Below are 11,520 nucleotides of genomic sequence, written 5' to 3'. Positions count from 1 at the left end.
AGGGTCCTCCTGAAATGCAGTTTCTGAGTCAGGGTTAGCAATGTGATAAAAGCCCAGCTTGTTTGGCAGTAATAGTGCTATGGGAAAGGACAGAGAACCAGGGGTGAGCCGGGCTGCGCTGCGCTGGGCTGCCGTGTCTTGGTGGCCGTGGTTGGTCGACTAGCTCAAGTGCGAGGTTGTTTTCCCCTCCCCACCCCAGCTCACCCCAGCCCTCCTCGGCCAAGAGAGTATGCCTGTTAGAGAGGGTGTGTTATCTTCGAGGCTTAATGCCGAGTCGATACAACTCTGCCACCCTCCCTCCCTTACACCTCACGTTCCAGGGAACACATATATCCAGTATACGCTGTCAAACTTTTAGCACCTGCCATTTTGCTTGGGCCCCCTATGTCAATTCCTCTGGTGTTTCAGAAGGATGGGCCGGGAGAAGTGGGTCAACAAAGGTTGATGCTAAAATGGGGATGAGGGTGAGACTCGGGCCAAAGGACTGGCATCCACTTTGGTGTCGCGGGCTTCATGTTCTGCCCATGATGACACTCTGAGTGAAAGGAAAAGCGTGGTTATACTGTGCATGTGTCAAATCAGTTCATTGATCTGCTTACTGCTTATTCTAAGAAAAAATCTCTAGTTAAATCTCCGATGCAATTAATTACTGCTGTGGGCTTTTTTTTTTTTTTTTTTTAGCTTTAAACAGGAAATATTTAACACAAATTATGTGTATTTATTCCATGTTCTTTCAGCATCAGGTAAACATTATTGTGTTGGGAGATATTCATAGGTTGCTTCAAAACTGTGCCAGTAGCATTACAGTACAGGAGCACCATGAGATAATTTATTTGTGAGAGGGGATAAAAAGTCAGATACCAGACTCTCACCCAGGTCCTGTGCTCCATATTGTGTACCTGGTGCTTTCCCATGGGCCCTGGGTGACACTTCCTATAATGCAGTAATCCAAAAATCATGTTATCATGCCTTGGGGAATCAAATACAGTCTGTGTACCTTCAATCCCATTTTCTTGAATGCAGTCAGTACACCTGATTTTTCTAAGATTTATCTTAACACAGTGGATTATCATTGCCCCCTGAAAACCTCCTCATCACAAAAGTATTGGGCTTACATATCCCCAGGTACATTGCTACAATAATCCATCCCTCCATCCATGGGCTACACACACACAAACACACACACACTGACACACACAGACACACACGCATGCATGCAGCAACATGCTGACATTGAGGCTTATCTGTTGATACGACACAAAGTAACATCCCATGGTTTTATGCATTCTGGTGTATTTTTAATGTAGTTTCAGGAATTCAAACAAGCTGCATATATACAGAGGATTCCCATGGGTCTCACTCACTGACTGCTTTCAGATGGGAAAGATTCCCATTTCATGATAATTTGCTCTGCTGGAATGACATATGAAATGGCCTACATGATATCAAACATGAATACATTTTACATATTCTAATGTTCTTTGAGTATGGAAAAATAAAGGCGCAGTGACAAATAGGAACCCTTTTCTATTTTACACAAATACATTTCATAAAAAATTACTTTCATAATTCTAGGGGGAAAAAACATCTCATTTCTAAAAAGAGCTGTTTAAATCAGCAAGGAAAATGGTGGAGACAGTTGTATAAGGAAAACGGGGAAAGAGAAAGTCACTGATGAAAGCAATATGTACTCAAATGGAAATTCATGAAAGCTGTCACCTTGCTATCTTTGAAGACAGCAGCATGTCTGTAACATAAGCTTTACTTGCGTAAAGACTCCTGCTTTGATTAAATGTTAGTAATCCCAACACACTGGAAAATATACTGGGGGACATCTTTGATAAACTTGTGAAATAAATTCTTTACAATAAAAGTGTTCTTGAGGATGATGATTTGCGGAGGACCGCGGGGCTAGCGTGGTGCGCATTGCACTCGGTTCTGTTCCCAGCACCCCTCCCTCCAGGGGTCTCGGTGGCGAGGATCTCTAATGAGACTTGCGTTATTAATCCTTGCAATGGGGTACATTAATTCACTCCCGAGCAAAGGCTTCAGCAGCCACCTTGGCCCATAAAACCTGGAATGTATTCCTTTCATGTGCTCTGTTGATGATCTACTCTGACAACAATATGGTAAGACTTCCCTTCCCCTGTCGCGCGGGCCCTGGCCCCGGGCCAAACAGGGTCATCTCAGACACACTTGGGCTTTTATAGGTGGTCAAGAAACACGCTGACAGGTCACAAGCGGGAGCTCCTTTACGAGTAGGACCTAAACATCCACCTCATTTGGAATTAGTTTATTTATAGGGGCTGTGTAAATCAAATTTATTTTGTTTTCTAACTTTCAAATGGCAACTGCGACTTTGGAGTCGTTTTGGAAAACCAACATACTTCAAACCCTGGCCATTAAAATGATAGCATTGTGTTTTTACTGTTTGTTTTATCAAGACTTTCTCCCCACAGGCATGCAATCATCTGTGAAACATAGCTGTAAAGTAGAATGATCAGTTGTGAAATAATTAACACAAAGGGAATTTCACTTGACTTATATTTGCATGACATGTTATAGAGAAGTAACAAGGCTGGGCCTATACCAGTGGCATGAAAGCCAGTACTTCCCTATAAACCATTCTGCCCTTAACATCAGTGAAGTATTCACAGTAATTTGCTGATCATGCAAGGGCCAATTAAATAAGTAAAGCTAAGACAGGATTATACTAACAAGGCGTGGACAGTGTGAAATACTTGACTTTGTATCTAAAACAGAGACAGCTTCCTTTGAACTATAAAATTACCTTTTAATTATAGAATGACATCTGTATAATGGCCTATAGCCTGTTACTACGCTGTGCCTGTGTCCTGAGTCAAGAGAGCAACACCTTCTCATTGTGTGTGTGTCTGTGTGTGTGTGTGTGTGTGAGAGAGAGATAGAGAGAGAGAGAGAGAGAGAGAGAGAGAGAGAGAGAGAGAGAGAAACAGACAAAATGTTGATGGTAGACTTCTGGAGAAACTTGACAGGCCCATGATCCTCATAATGCATATTTCCAATGCTTGTTAGTTTTGCTTCATGCTTCCCACCACTTTCCCCTCTAAGCCTCTGGGACTCATAGAAACAGACCATTCAGAACAACGGTCCCTCATGATTTTGCGTCAGTCTAAAAGCAAATTATTGATTTCGAGTCACCCTGTTTCCCCTAACCCAGGAGCTGCATTCTGCTCTCCAGTGTCATCATTTTGTAAGTTTCTCTACAGGATGTGTTTGTTGAGAGGAACAGGAGCAAGGGCGAGGGTGATAGGCATTAAATCATTTTATAATAGACTCAGTGCCGGCTGCATCAACCTTTAAGATTGGTTTTGTCCGGGATAATTCAATTTCTCTATTGAGAGAAAGGGCAGAGATGGGCAAAATAAATCATCAAACTGGTTTTAAATGATTTCAAACTTTGAGGTGAGGTTGATTTGGACTGGCAAATATTTCGGTGTTTGCATCTTTGCACGGTCTGGGAAGGGTCTTGGTCTTGACTGACAGACTGTGTAGCTCTGGTCCCCTGATGGCCCAATAGCCAGCTTTACTTTCCCATTCATGACACGAGCCAATCTGCCTCCAGCCGAGATTCTCCCTCAGCTTTTCACAGATTTGTATCCCCACTTTCCCCAAATTCATCTCACCCCTACTCCCCCTCCAGCTTACTCTAAGACTCACACATGCACAAACACACGTACAAACTGCCTACACACAGGCACATACTCGCACACGCGCACACACACATACATGTAAAAAGGCAAGCTGAGTTCACTGCAGTTGAAGATGATGTAAAGTGAGATGCAAGTGGAAAAAAGTGAGTGTCACAAGTTGGCCCATGTGTAATGTGTTGAGTCATGTTACTCTCATAGTGGATAGGCTATTTGTTCGATGTGATGCTGGTCACTTTAGCACACTGGAAATATAAAGTTATACTGATGGGAACCAGTCCTTACTCAGATCAGCACGAAAGCATCAGTTTGTTCATCAGGCACTAGAGAGCGCTGTCCCACTGTCACTACTGGAAAATCCTTTACCATTAAGCCTACATACAGTATAGAAAGACATTTGTTATAGAAAACGTGACATGCATCTTCGACTCTTTTTCGATTTCGTTTTCTGGAGCTTTTGATTTCTTGTGTATGTGTATGTGTGTGTGTGTGTGTGTGTGAGTGTGAGTGTGAGTGAGTGTGTGTGTGTGTGTGTGTGTGTGTGTAAGAGAGAGAGAGAGAGAGAGAGAGACACACATAGGTTAATAGTTTTTTTCTTGCACTGACCTACTTTATATTCCATAAATATTTTTGTTAATTTATTTTTGCAATATTTTGCAACATTTTGTGTTATTGCCGAGATTCCTTTAGACATTTTAAAATTGAATTTTTCTCATAAACTGGCTCAGCTGGTATTAAATGTGTGCCGTCAATATCAGCAGACTTCTGCAGTGTGTGTGTGTGTGTGTGTGTGTGTGTGTGTGTGTGTATGTGTGTGTGTATGTGTGTGTGTGTGTCCTCTCTCTCTGCCAGGACTGCCTGTGCCGTCCTATAGCTTATTTTGATATCAACGGCCTGTGGGGGAGATTTACTGCCATGTAAACGCGGTAGTCCACCTCTTTTCACAAGCTGTCCTTTCCTTCTTCATCACCGGTTACCTCAAATGGAAAAATAATTAGACATTTTCCCTCTGCATCGAGAAAGCCAATCCTGTGGGGATTACAGCCTCTCATCCCAGTTTGATTTGAAATTAGATTCAAATAATCCAAGGCTATTTATGCTAAGGTTCATTTGACCTGTTTATTAATTTGCATTGGTTAACTCCAAATTATGAGATCGCCTGTCATTTATAGACCACCCAAACAATTAAAAACATTTGCTTAGTTTAAGTGCATTTATAGCTAATATTTTAAGCATTCAATAGGCGCACGTTAAACTGCCATATGGCCAGTTATTGTCAGTGCGCGTTTATCCTTTTGTGTGACACTTATACGCAAAATTTAAAAAAGGTTTTATGTAGGGGAAAAAAAACACACAAAAAAACAATCTCCGAAAGAGGAAAATTTAACGTTTATATTTATCTCCAATTTCATTGAGGCCTAGAAACAAACATTTCTCGGGCTTATAATAACACAGCATATTAAAGGTTTGTGCGGAAAAAACGTATTGGTTTGATTATTATTTTTTTTTTTTTGTCAGTGACAGATGAAAGCGACAGTGTGTAGACTGTCTTTCTACTTTCAGGTAGGATATTTTAAGTCTGTTCCGACAGTCGATAGCCTATATATGTCAGTGCCAGGATTGACCACATGGAAAGGGAAGAGGGAGTCGAGGCCAATTAGGAAATGAGGTGCACATGTCATTTGTTTAAGGTGCTGCAATCGGTTGCGGAGAAAATAGTCTGGGTTTTTGTAATTCATCAAGGATAAATCGTCTGGGTGAGTGAGCGGAGGTATTCTGATTAGCCGATACTATCTGAAATTGTAGGCTGTAATTTACAATGACAAAGTGCCAGGCGCAAAGACTTGTAAGCGAGGCGGAAAGTTTAGAGGTGATTGTTTATGAGCGGAGGCTGTGGACTGCGGAATTATTTTCTGTCGTGTTCAGTCTTTCAGATAAAGTGTGGAGAAACTGTATTCTGCCACTGGCCTCCTAAAAATCACGTTTCACTTAAATCCTAAAACAAATTAATGGGCTACACGCGTAATTGGCTATAAAAAAAACAAAATATAACTTGAGCAATATTGGGAGCATGTCACTTTAGTTAGACACATGCTCAGGATATGAGAGTAAAAAAAATAAACTAGTCATTACAAATTGTCTTCTGATATTATTTCGATTAGACACTGTCTAATTGAATTAGAGCAGTGCGACCATTGGATGTGGAGAGGGCTGGAGCCTCCGCATGGATCTCCAAAAGCTCCTCCCATGACGCTTACAATGAGTTGGGTGTGTGAAGAAGTACATCTTATAAGAGCCCTTGAACATCCCATGTCCAGACCATATTCTGAGCTGAAAATCCGTAGGTGAGGAGCAGGTTTAACCTCCTTCCATCACACGTAAGGGAGGGAGGCGCACAGAGGACAGAAAGAGAGAAGCAAGGCGCCAGTGGTGTGTCGCCTCCTTGGCTGAGATTGACTTGGGACTCTGAAAAGTCTGTTTTTATTGCAAGATTAAAACGATGCAGTTAGAGAACATCCTTCCCAGCGCTAGCATCAATTTACCCAAGACGTTTTACAATCTTTCGTCGTCGGACAGTGCCAACAACAGCCCGGGGCCATCGTCACAGATTGAATATCAAGAAGTCGACCGGACGGAATCAGAGTCTAGTAGCGCTCCTAAGAAATATCTGAGCGGGGTGGCAAACGGGATGCTGGGTGAGGGAGAGGGGGACACTTTTACCGGGACTAAAACCGGTCCCGATGGGAGAAAAGGCTCCCCGGTTCTCGGTGAGGATGACCTGACGAGCGGCCGGCGTTACAACATAGACGAACTTGGGTCTGATAGATACTTCATCTCGTCGTCCCAGGCGAGTTCCGACATGGCAAACCCGTGTTCCCTCTTTCCCTATGCAGGACAGACCGGGTCGGTGTACACCGGGTCCAGCAGCTCCAGGTACCCGGCCTCTCTTCATTACGGATCTGTCCTGCCGCCCACAGGCTTCTCCTCCTCCTCCGTGTGCACCGGCCGGAGCCAGTTTAGCAGCGGAGGGTACCAGTTCGGCCAGGGTCCCGGCTGTCTGTACCCCTCCTATCCCGGGACTGGTTCGGGTATTGGCTCCATGTCTCTGCCGGGGTCTGCCGCCGGAGCCAGGGCGCAGGTCTATCTGTGTAACCGGCCCCTGTGGCTCAAATTTCACCGGCACCAGACCGAGATGATTATCACCAAACAGGGCAGGTAGGCAGACGCACTGCCGTGGGTTTAGTGGGCCTAAACTGAGTAGTCATATCTAGAATATGCAATCCGTTTGTATACATTTTGTGGCTTAACCATTTACAATTGTTTATTATTTTAATGTGTCACATTTGTTGCCAATATTTTACGCATGGGCAAAATATTACGCACAAAATTAATATATTTTATTTACACCAATTTAGGTTTAGGTGTTCGTTTCGAGTAAATTGTGAATGCACAATTCTGTAATTGGCTAAATATGAATCACCAATGGCTTTTATTATAGATTTGATGTTAGTCAAGCTTTTGGCCTGTACATGGGGAGACATGCAATGCCAACGTAGGATATTGTTTTTAACAGTTTTGCCAATTTTCCCGGACACATGTTGACAATTCATCTTTCTCATCTTTCCAGGCGGATGTTTCCATTCCTCAGTTTCAACATCACCGGACTCAACCTCACGGCCCATTACAATGTCTTTGTAGAAGTTGTTTTGGCAGACCCGAACCACTGGCGTTTTCAAGGAGGGAAGTGGGTCACTTGTGGAAAAGCAGACAATAATATGCAGGGTGAGTTACAGAATTAACAAAACTTAGTTTTAGTCTGTAGGTTTCGTATTGTATAAATGTTTCAAAATGAAATCGAACAAAATAATTAATAAAACCTGGAGAATGGTACAGAATTAGGTACGACTCTGCTTCAGGAATTAATCACATTTTAAAACATGAGGGAATCGGTTCCTTAGACATTTAGTCCAGAATATTTTAATCGTTTTGGACAAATAGGCTGTTTTACTTAAATTTTTAGTTCATTTGATTTTTTTTTAACAGGCTTGAATCCGTGTTTTTAACACAGTAATTTAGTCACTCCCGTATAATTTAACTTGAAGTGTCAAATTGTCTTGGGGAACCAGTATGTGTGAGAAATTGTTGGCTAAATATGGTATTCACACAAAGCACTGGCGTTCAAACCTGCCAAAATATTTACATTCATTCATATTCCATCAAAATTTGTGAATTTCTTCGTTTATTTTTGAGAGGAATTATATTTTAATATTGAGAGTATTAATATACTTTGAAGAACAATTTGCAGTCTTCAGTTTTGTCTTTGAAATATTGTTGAAGCTTTCTCATTTTATTAAAATTAAATGAAAATGAATCTCAATGCAGGTTAATCTAGCACCATCAATTGATGACTTTATTTATGAAAATAAAAATGAATGAACATCAGAACAAATGTCCAGGATGGAATGGTTATTGAATTTTTCCAGTATTTTCTTTTCCCAAAGCCTTTGGATTATTAAAATAAAATGATCAGATTCATTATAATTCACTGATTTGATTTGTCATATGAGCAATTTTAGATGAGAAATAATTGCACAGATATAAACACATTTTGTGTCATATTGATTACATTATTTTTTTTTTTCAATCTTAGGAAACAAAATGTATGTTCATCCTGAATCTCCAAACACTGGTGCTCACTGGATGAGGCAAGAAATCTCTTTTGGCAAGCTGAAGCTGACCAACAATAAAGGGGCCAACAACAACAACACACAGGTTAGATATTATTGTCTCCCAGCATTCCAGTGTCTGAATTCAGTATCTGTCAAATGTCAATCTGTCAGCTATCTATTTATACATAGCCTATTATTTAAATATAATTTATACAACAATATTTTACTTTGTGTCCATTGTGTCAGGATAATGATATTTTTTTTATTATAAAATCAACTAATACCCGTTTCCATTGAATAAATAATGTAGCTTGACTAAAGTATGCTTCATTGTTAAGTGGAATGGGCTTTGTGACGATATTTTACTTGAAACACTTCTCCCTTGCAGATGATTGTCTTGCAGTCTCTTCACAAATACCAACCCCGGCTGCACATTGTGGAGGTGACAGAGGATGGAGTGGAGGACATGAGCAACGAGGCCAAGACCCAAACCTTCACCTTCCCAGAGAACCAGTTTATTGCTGTCACTGCTTACCAGAACACCGACGTAAGTATTTGGATTATTAGTTGTTTTTTTATTTGAATCTGATTTAGAATTTATTTGGTTATTCAGTAAGAACAAAACAAAATGACATTGAAATAACATGTAAAAAAAAATTGTCATCAGTCTTGATCATTTCTCCTTAGTCATAATGCAAAAGGCTGTGTTATGATGCAATAATGCATGATTTGAATGTCTCTGTGTATTCAGATCACACAGCTGAAGATAGATCACAACCCATTTGCAAAAGGCTTCCGGGACAATTATGACTCGTAAGTGTCTTGCATCTTAAGCAAAGTGTGGTTTGTCTGTTGTTCTGTGGGTACGCTGTGTGATGCTTATTTTGGCTGTTTGTTTTTACTCTCGCAACGTCCCATAATTCTTCATAATTCTCTGTTCCTTTCTTCATCTGCTGAACAGGATGTACACGGCCCCAGAGAGCGACAGGCTGACCCCGTCCCCAACAGACTCGCCCCGCTCCCACCAGATTGTCCCCGGGGCCCGCTACGCCATGCAGCCTTTCTTTCAGGACCAATTCGTCAACAACCTGCCCCAGAACCGCTTCTACACCGGAGAACGGGCCGTACCTCAGACCAACAGCCTCCTGTCTCCGCAGGCTGAGGACGCCAGTGCAGCCGCCTCCGCCCAGCGCTGGTTCGTGACCCCGGTCCAGCAGGCGGGCTCCAACAAGCTGGACCTGTCGTATGAGAACGACTACTCCACCAGCAGCCTGCTGTCCTACGGCATCAAGCCCCTGCCCCTGCAGACGTCCCACGCCCTCAGCTACTACCCAGACTCGGCCTTCGCTTCCATGGCGGCGGGCTGGGGCACCAGAAGCTCTTACCAGCGCAAGATGACCACGGGCCTGCCCTGGTCCCCCCGGCCCAGCCCCCCGGCCTTCCCCGAGGACCAGCTGGGGGCCACTAAAGACAAGCTGCCCGAGGAGAGCGCCCCGCCGGCCTCCACCTGGATCGAGACGTCCCACTCGCTGAAATCGGTGGACTCTACCGACTCCGGCGTGTACTCCATGGTCTGCAAGAGGCGCAGGATGTCTCCTGGGGGGTCGAGCACAGAGAATTCCCCTACCATCAAGTGTGAGGACTTGACCACGGAGGAGTACAACAAGGACAACCCAAAAGGCATGGGTTATTATGCATTCTACACAAGCCCCTAAGACTGTATTTATTGAAACTGAATATAATTCTTTGGTTTATTATTGAGTGCACTCCGTTCCTTGTTAATGTCATTTTTCTCTTTTCTCTAAAGGTGCCAAAGCTTAGTGTTCCCCCAAGCAAGCTGCACAAGGTTATTTTCCCAGGCCAGCCCCTCCCACATACCTGAGCAGAAACATGCATAGTGATTGTTGTTTTTGAAAAAGCATGTCCCTTCTTTTCCTTTATTTTTTACTAACTTTTTTTGTTTTGTTTTTTTACAAATGTGAATTCTTTTTTGCATATTTAAGTCCTTTTTGTTGTACAGTATTCGTGCACTTTAGAATGTGATGTATCTTGTACAAATCTTGTCTTCATGGAGGTGTTATAAAATGGGTAATAAAGCAGCTTTTCATGAAGCATTGTCCAAATATGTCTTTCGCTGTATGTTTTATTTTTACATTATTGCCGTGTGACAGTAGATAGGCCAGTGGTCTGTGTTCAGTCCTTAAATATTCTGCCTTAATCAACTGTAAATAAGGAAATATAAACATGGATTTTGACATGTATAAAAGGCTAGTTTAGAAACTGGAATAAAATCCCAACGTGATAAAATGAAATTTTCAATCAAATCTAAAATTTAATTTGTGTGATTTATTAAGCTGTGTGTGTGTAAGCCAGGTGACCTATCTGCTGGCCTATTTTGAAGGCCGCAAATTAAGACCTTCGAAGTCAGCAAGTTGACACTGCAACATGTTAGAATATAAAATCCATCCAGCCGTATTATAATATTTTAACGGAGGGACATTAAGGCTAAATTCCTATTGTTCCCATCAAGTTATCAGCAGATTTATAAATATATAAGATTTATAAAACGTTATAGCATATTTCTATTATTTGGCCACAGTCGTTTGGCAACAAGATAGTGTTTTAGATAATGTATTGTTGCTCCTAGATGTATGCAATATAAAGAAGAAATACTCAATACCCATGGCCTCTTGTCACGAAAGAGCTGAGCAATCATTTCAGCTACAATTAAGTGTTACAAAATCACACTATAGCTCACAATTCAAGTGTTATATATGAGACTTGCATCACTCACAACATAGACCTAATTAGGTGAAATTGCACACAAAAGCACATAATCCTACTATTCACTCTGTCATCACCATGGTGTTCTCACACATTTTATAACTCAGAATTTACCTAAGTAATGCAACTATGACTTCTCATGTGAGGCATGTGTACCTAAGAGAAGACAGAAAGCCAGGCTAAGTGGAAACTGATTCATCAATCAATCAACAGCCAAGTTCATCTCAACAACTTTACATATATATATAATATATACCATATAAAGTATATACAGTATATATGGTCTTTCTAAAACTGGATTAGTGCACTGCAATACAGATAAAATGCATGAAGAGAAAAGTCATAATAATCACACGGAGACCTCTCAGCTCCTCTCA

At 41.7% G+C, this 11,520-nt stretch overlaps 1 protein-coding gene across 2 annotated transcripts; it reads left to right on the top strand.

Annotated features, from left to right (window-relative positions):
- Positions 1 to 6,030: 6,030 nt before the first annotated feature.
- eomesa (eomesodermin homolog a) lies at positions 6,031 to 10,484 on the top strand. 2 transcript variants are annotated; one of them, XM_071528030.1, is made up of 7 exons: positions 6,031 to 6,905; positions 7,318 to 7,472; positions 8,341 to 8,462; positions 8,748 to 8,906; positions 9,111 to 9,172; positions 9,321 to 10,039; positions 10,167 to 10,484. In XM_071528030.1, exons 1-7 carry the CDS (start codon positions 6,190 to 6,192, stop codon positions 10,178 to 10,180), a joined length of 1,947 nt encoding a protein of 648 aa, XP_071384131.1. In that variant the 5' UTR covers positions 6,031 to 6,189; the 3' UTR covers positions 10,181 to 10,484. The 2 variants fall into 2 exon arrangements, with proteins under 2 accessions (XP_071384131.1, XP_071384130.1); XM_071528029.1 differs by having other exon boundaries at positions 9,321 to 10,484.
- Positions 10,485 to 11,520: the final 1,036 nt, after the last annotated feature.

Source organism: Centroberyx affinis, unplaced genomic scaffold (assembly GCF_046629955.1).
Source record: "Centroberyx affinis isolate AG114_WGS23_722 - 3 ecotype Tasmania unplaced genomic scaffold, CSIRO-AGI_Caff_v1 ptg001602l_1, whole genome shotgun sequence".
NCBI classification, from domain to species: Eukaryota; Metazoa; Chordata; class Actinopteri; order Beryciformes; family Berycidae; genus Centroberyx; species Centroberyx affinis.
Note: the sequence above shows the minus strand (reverse complement) of the source record. Positions and strands in the feature narration are given on the sequence as shown.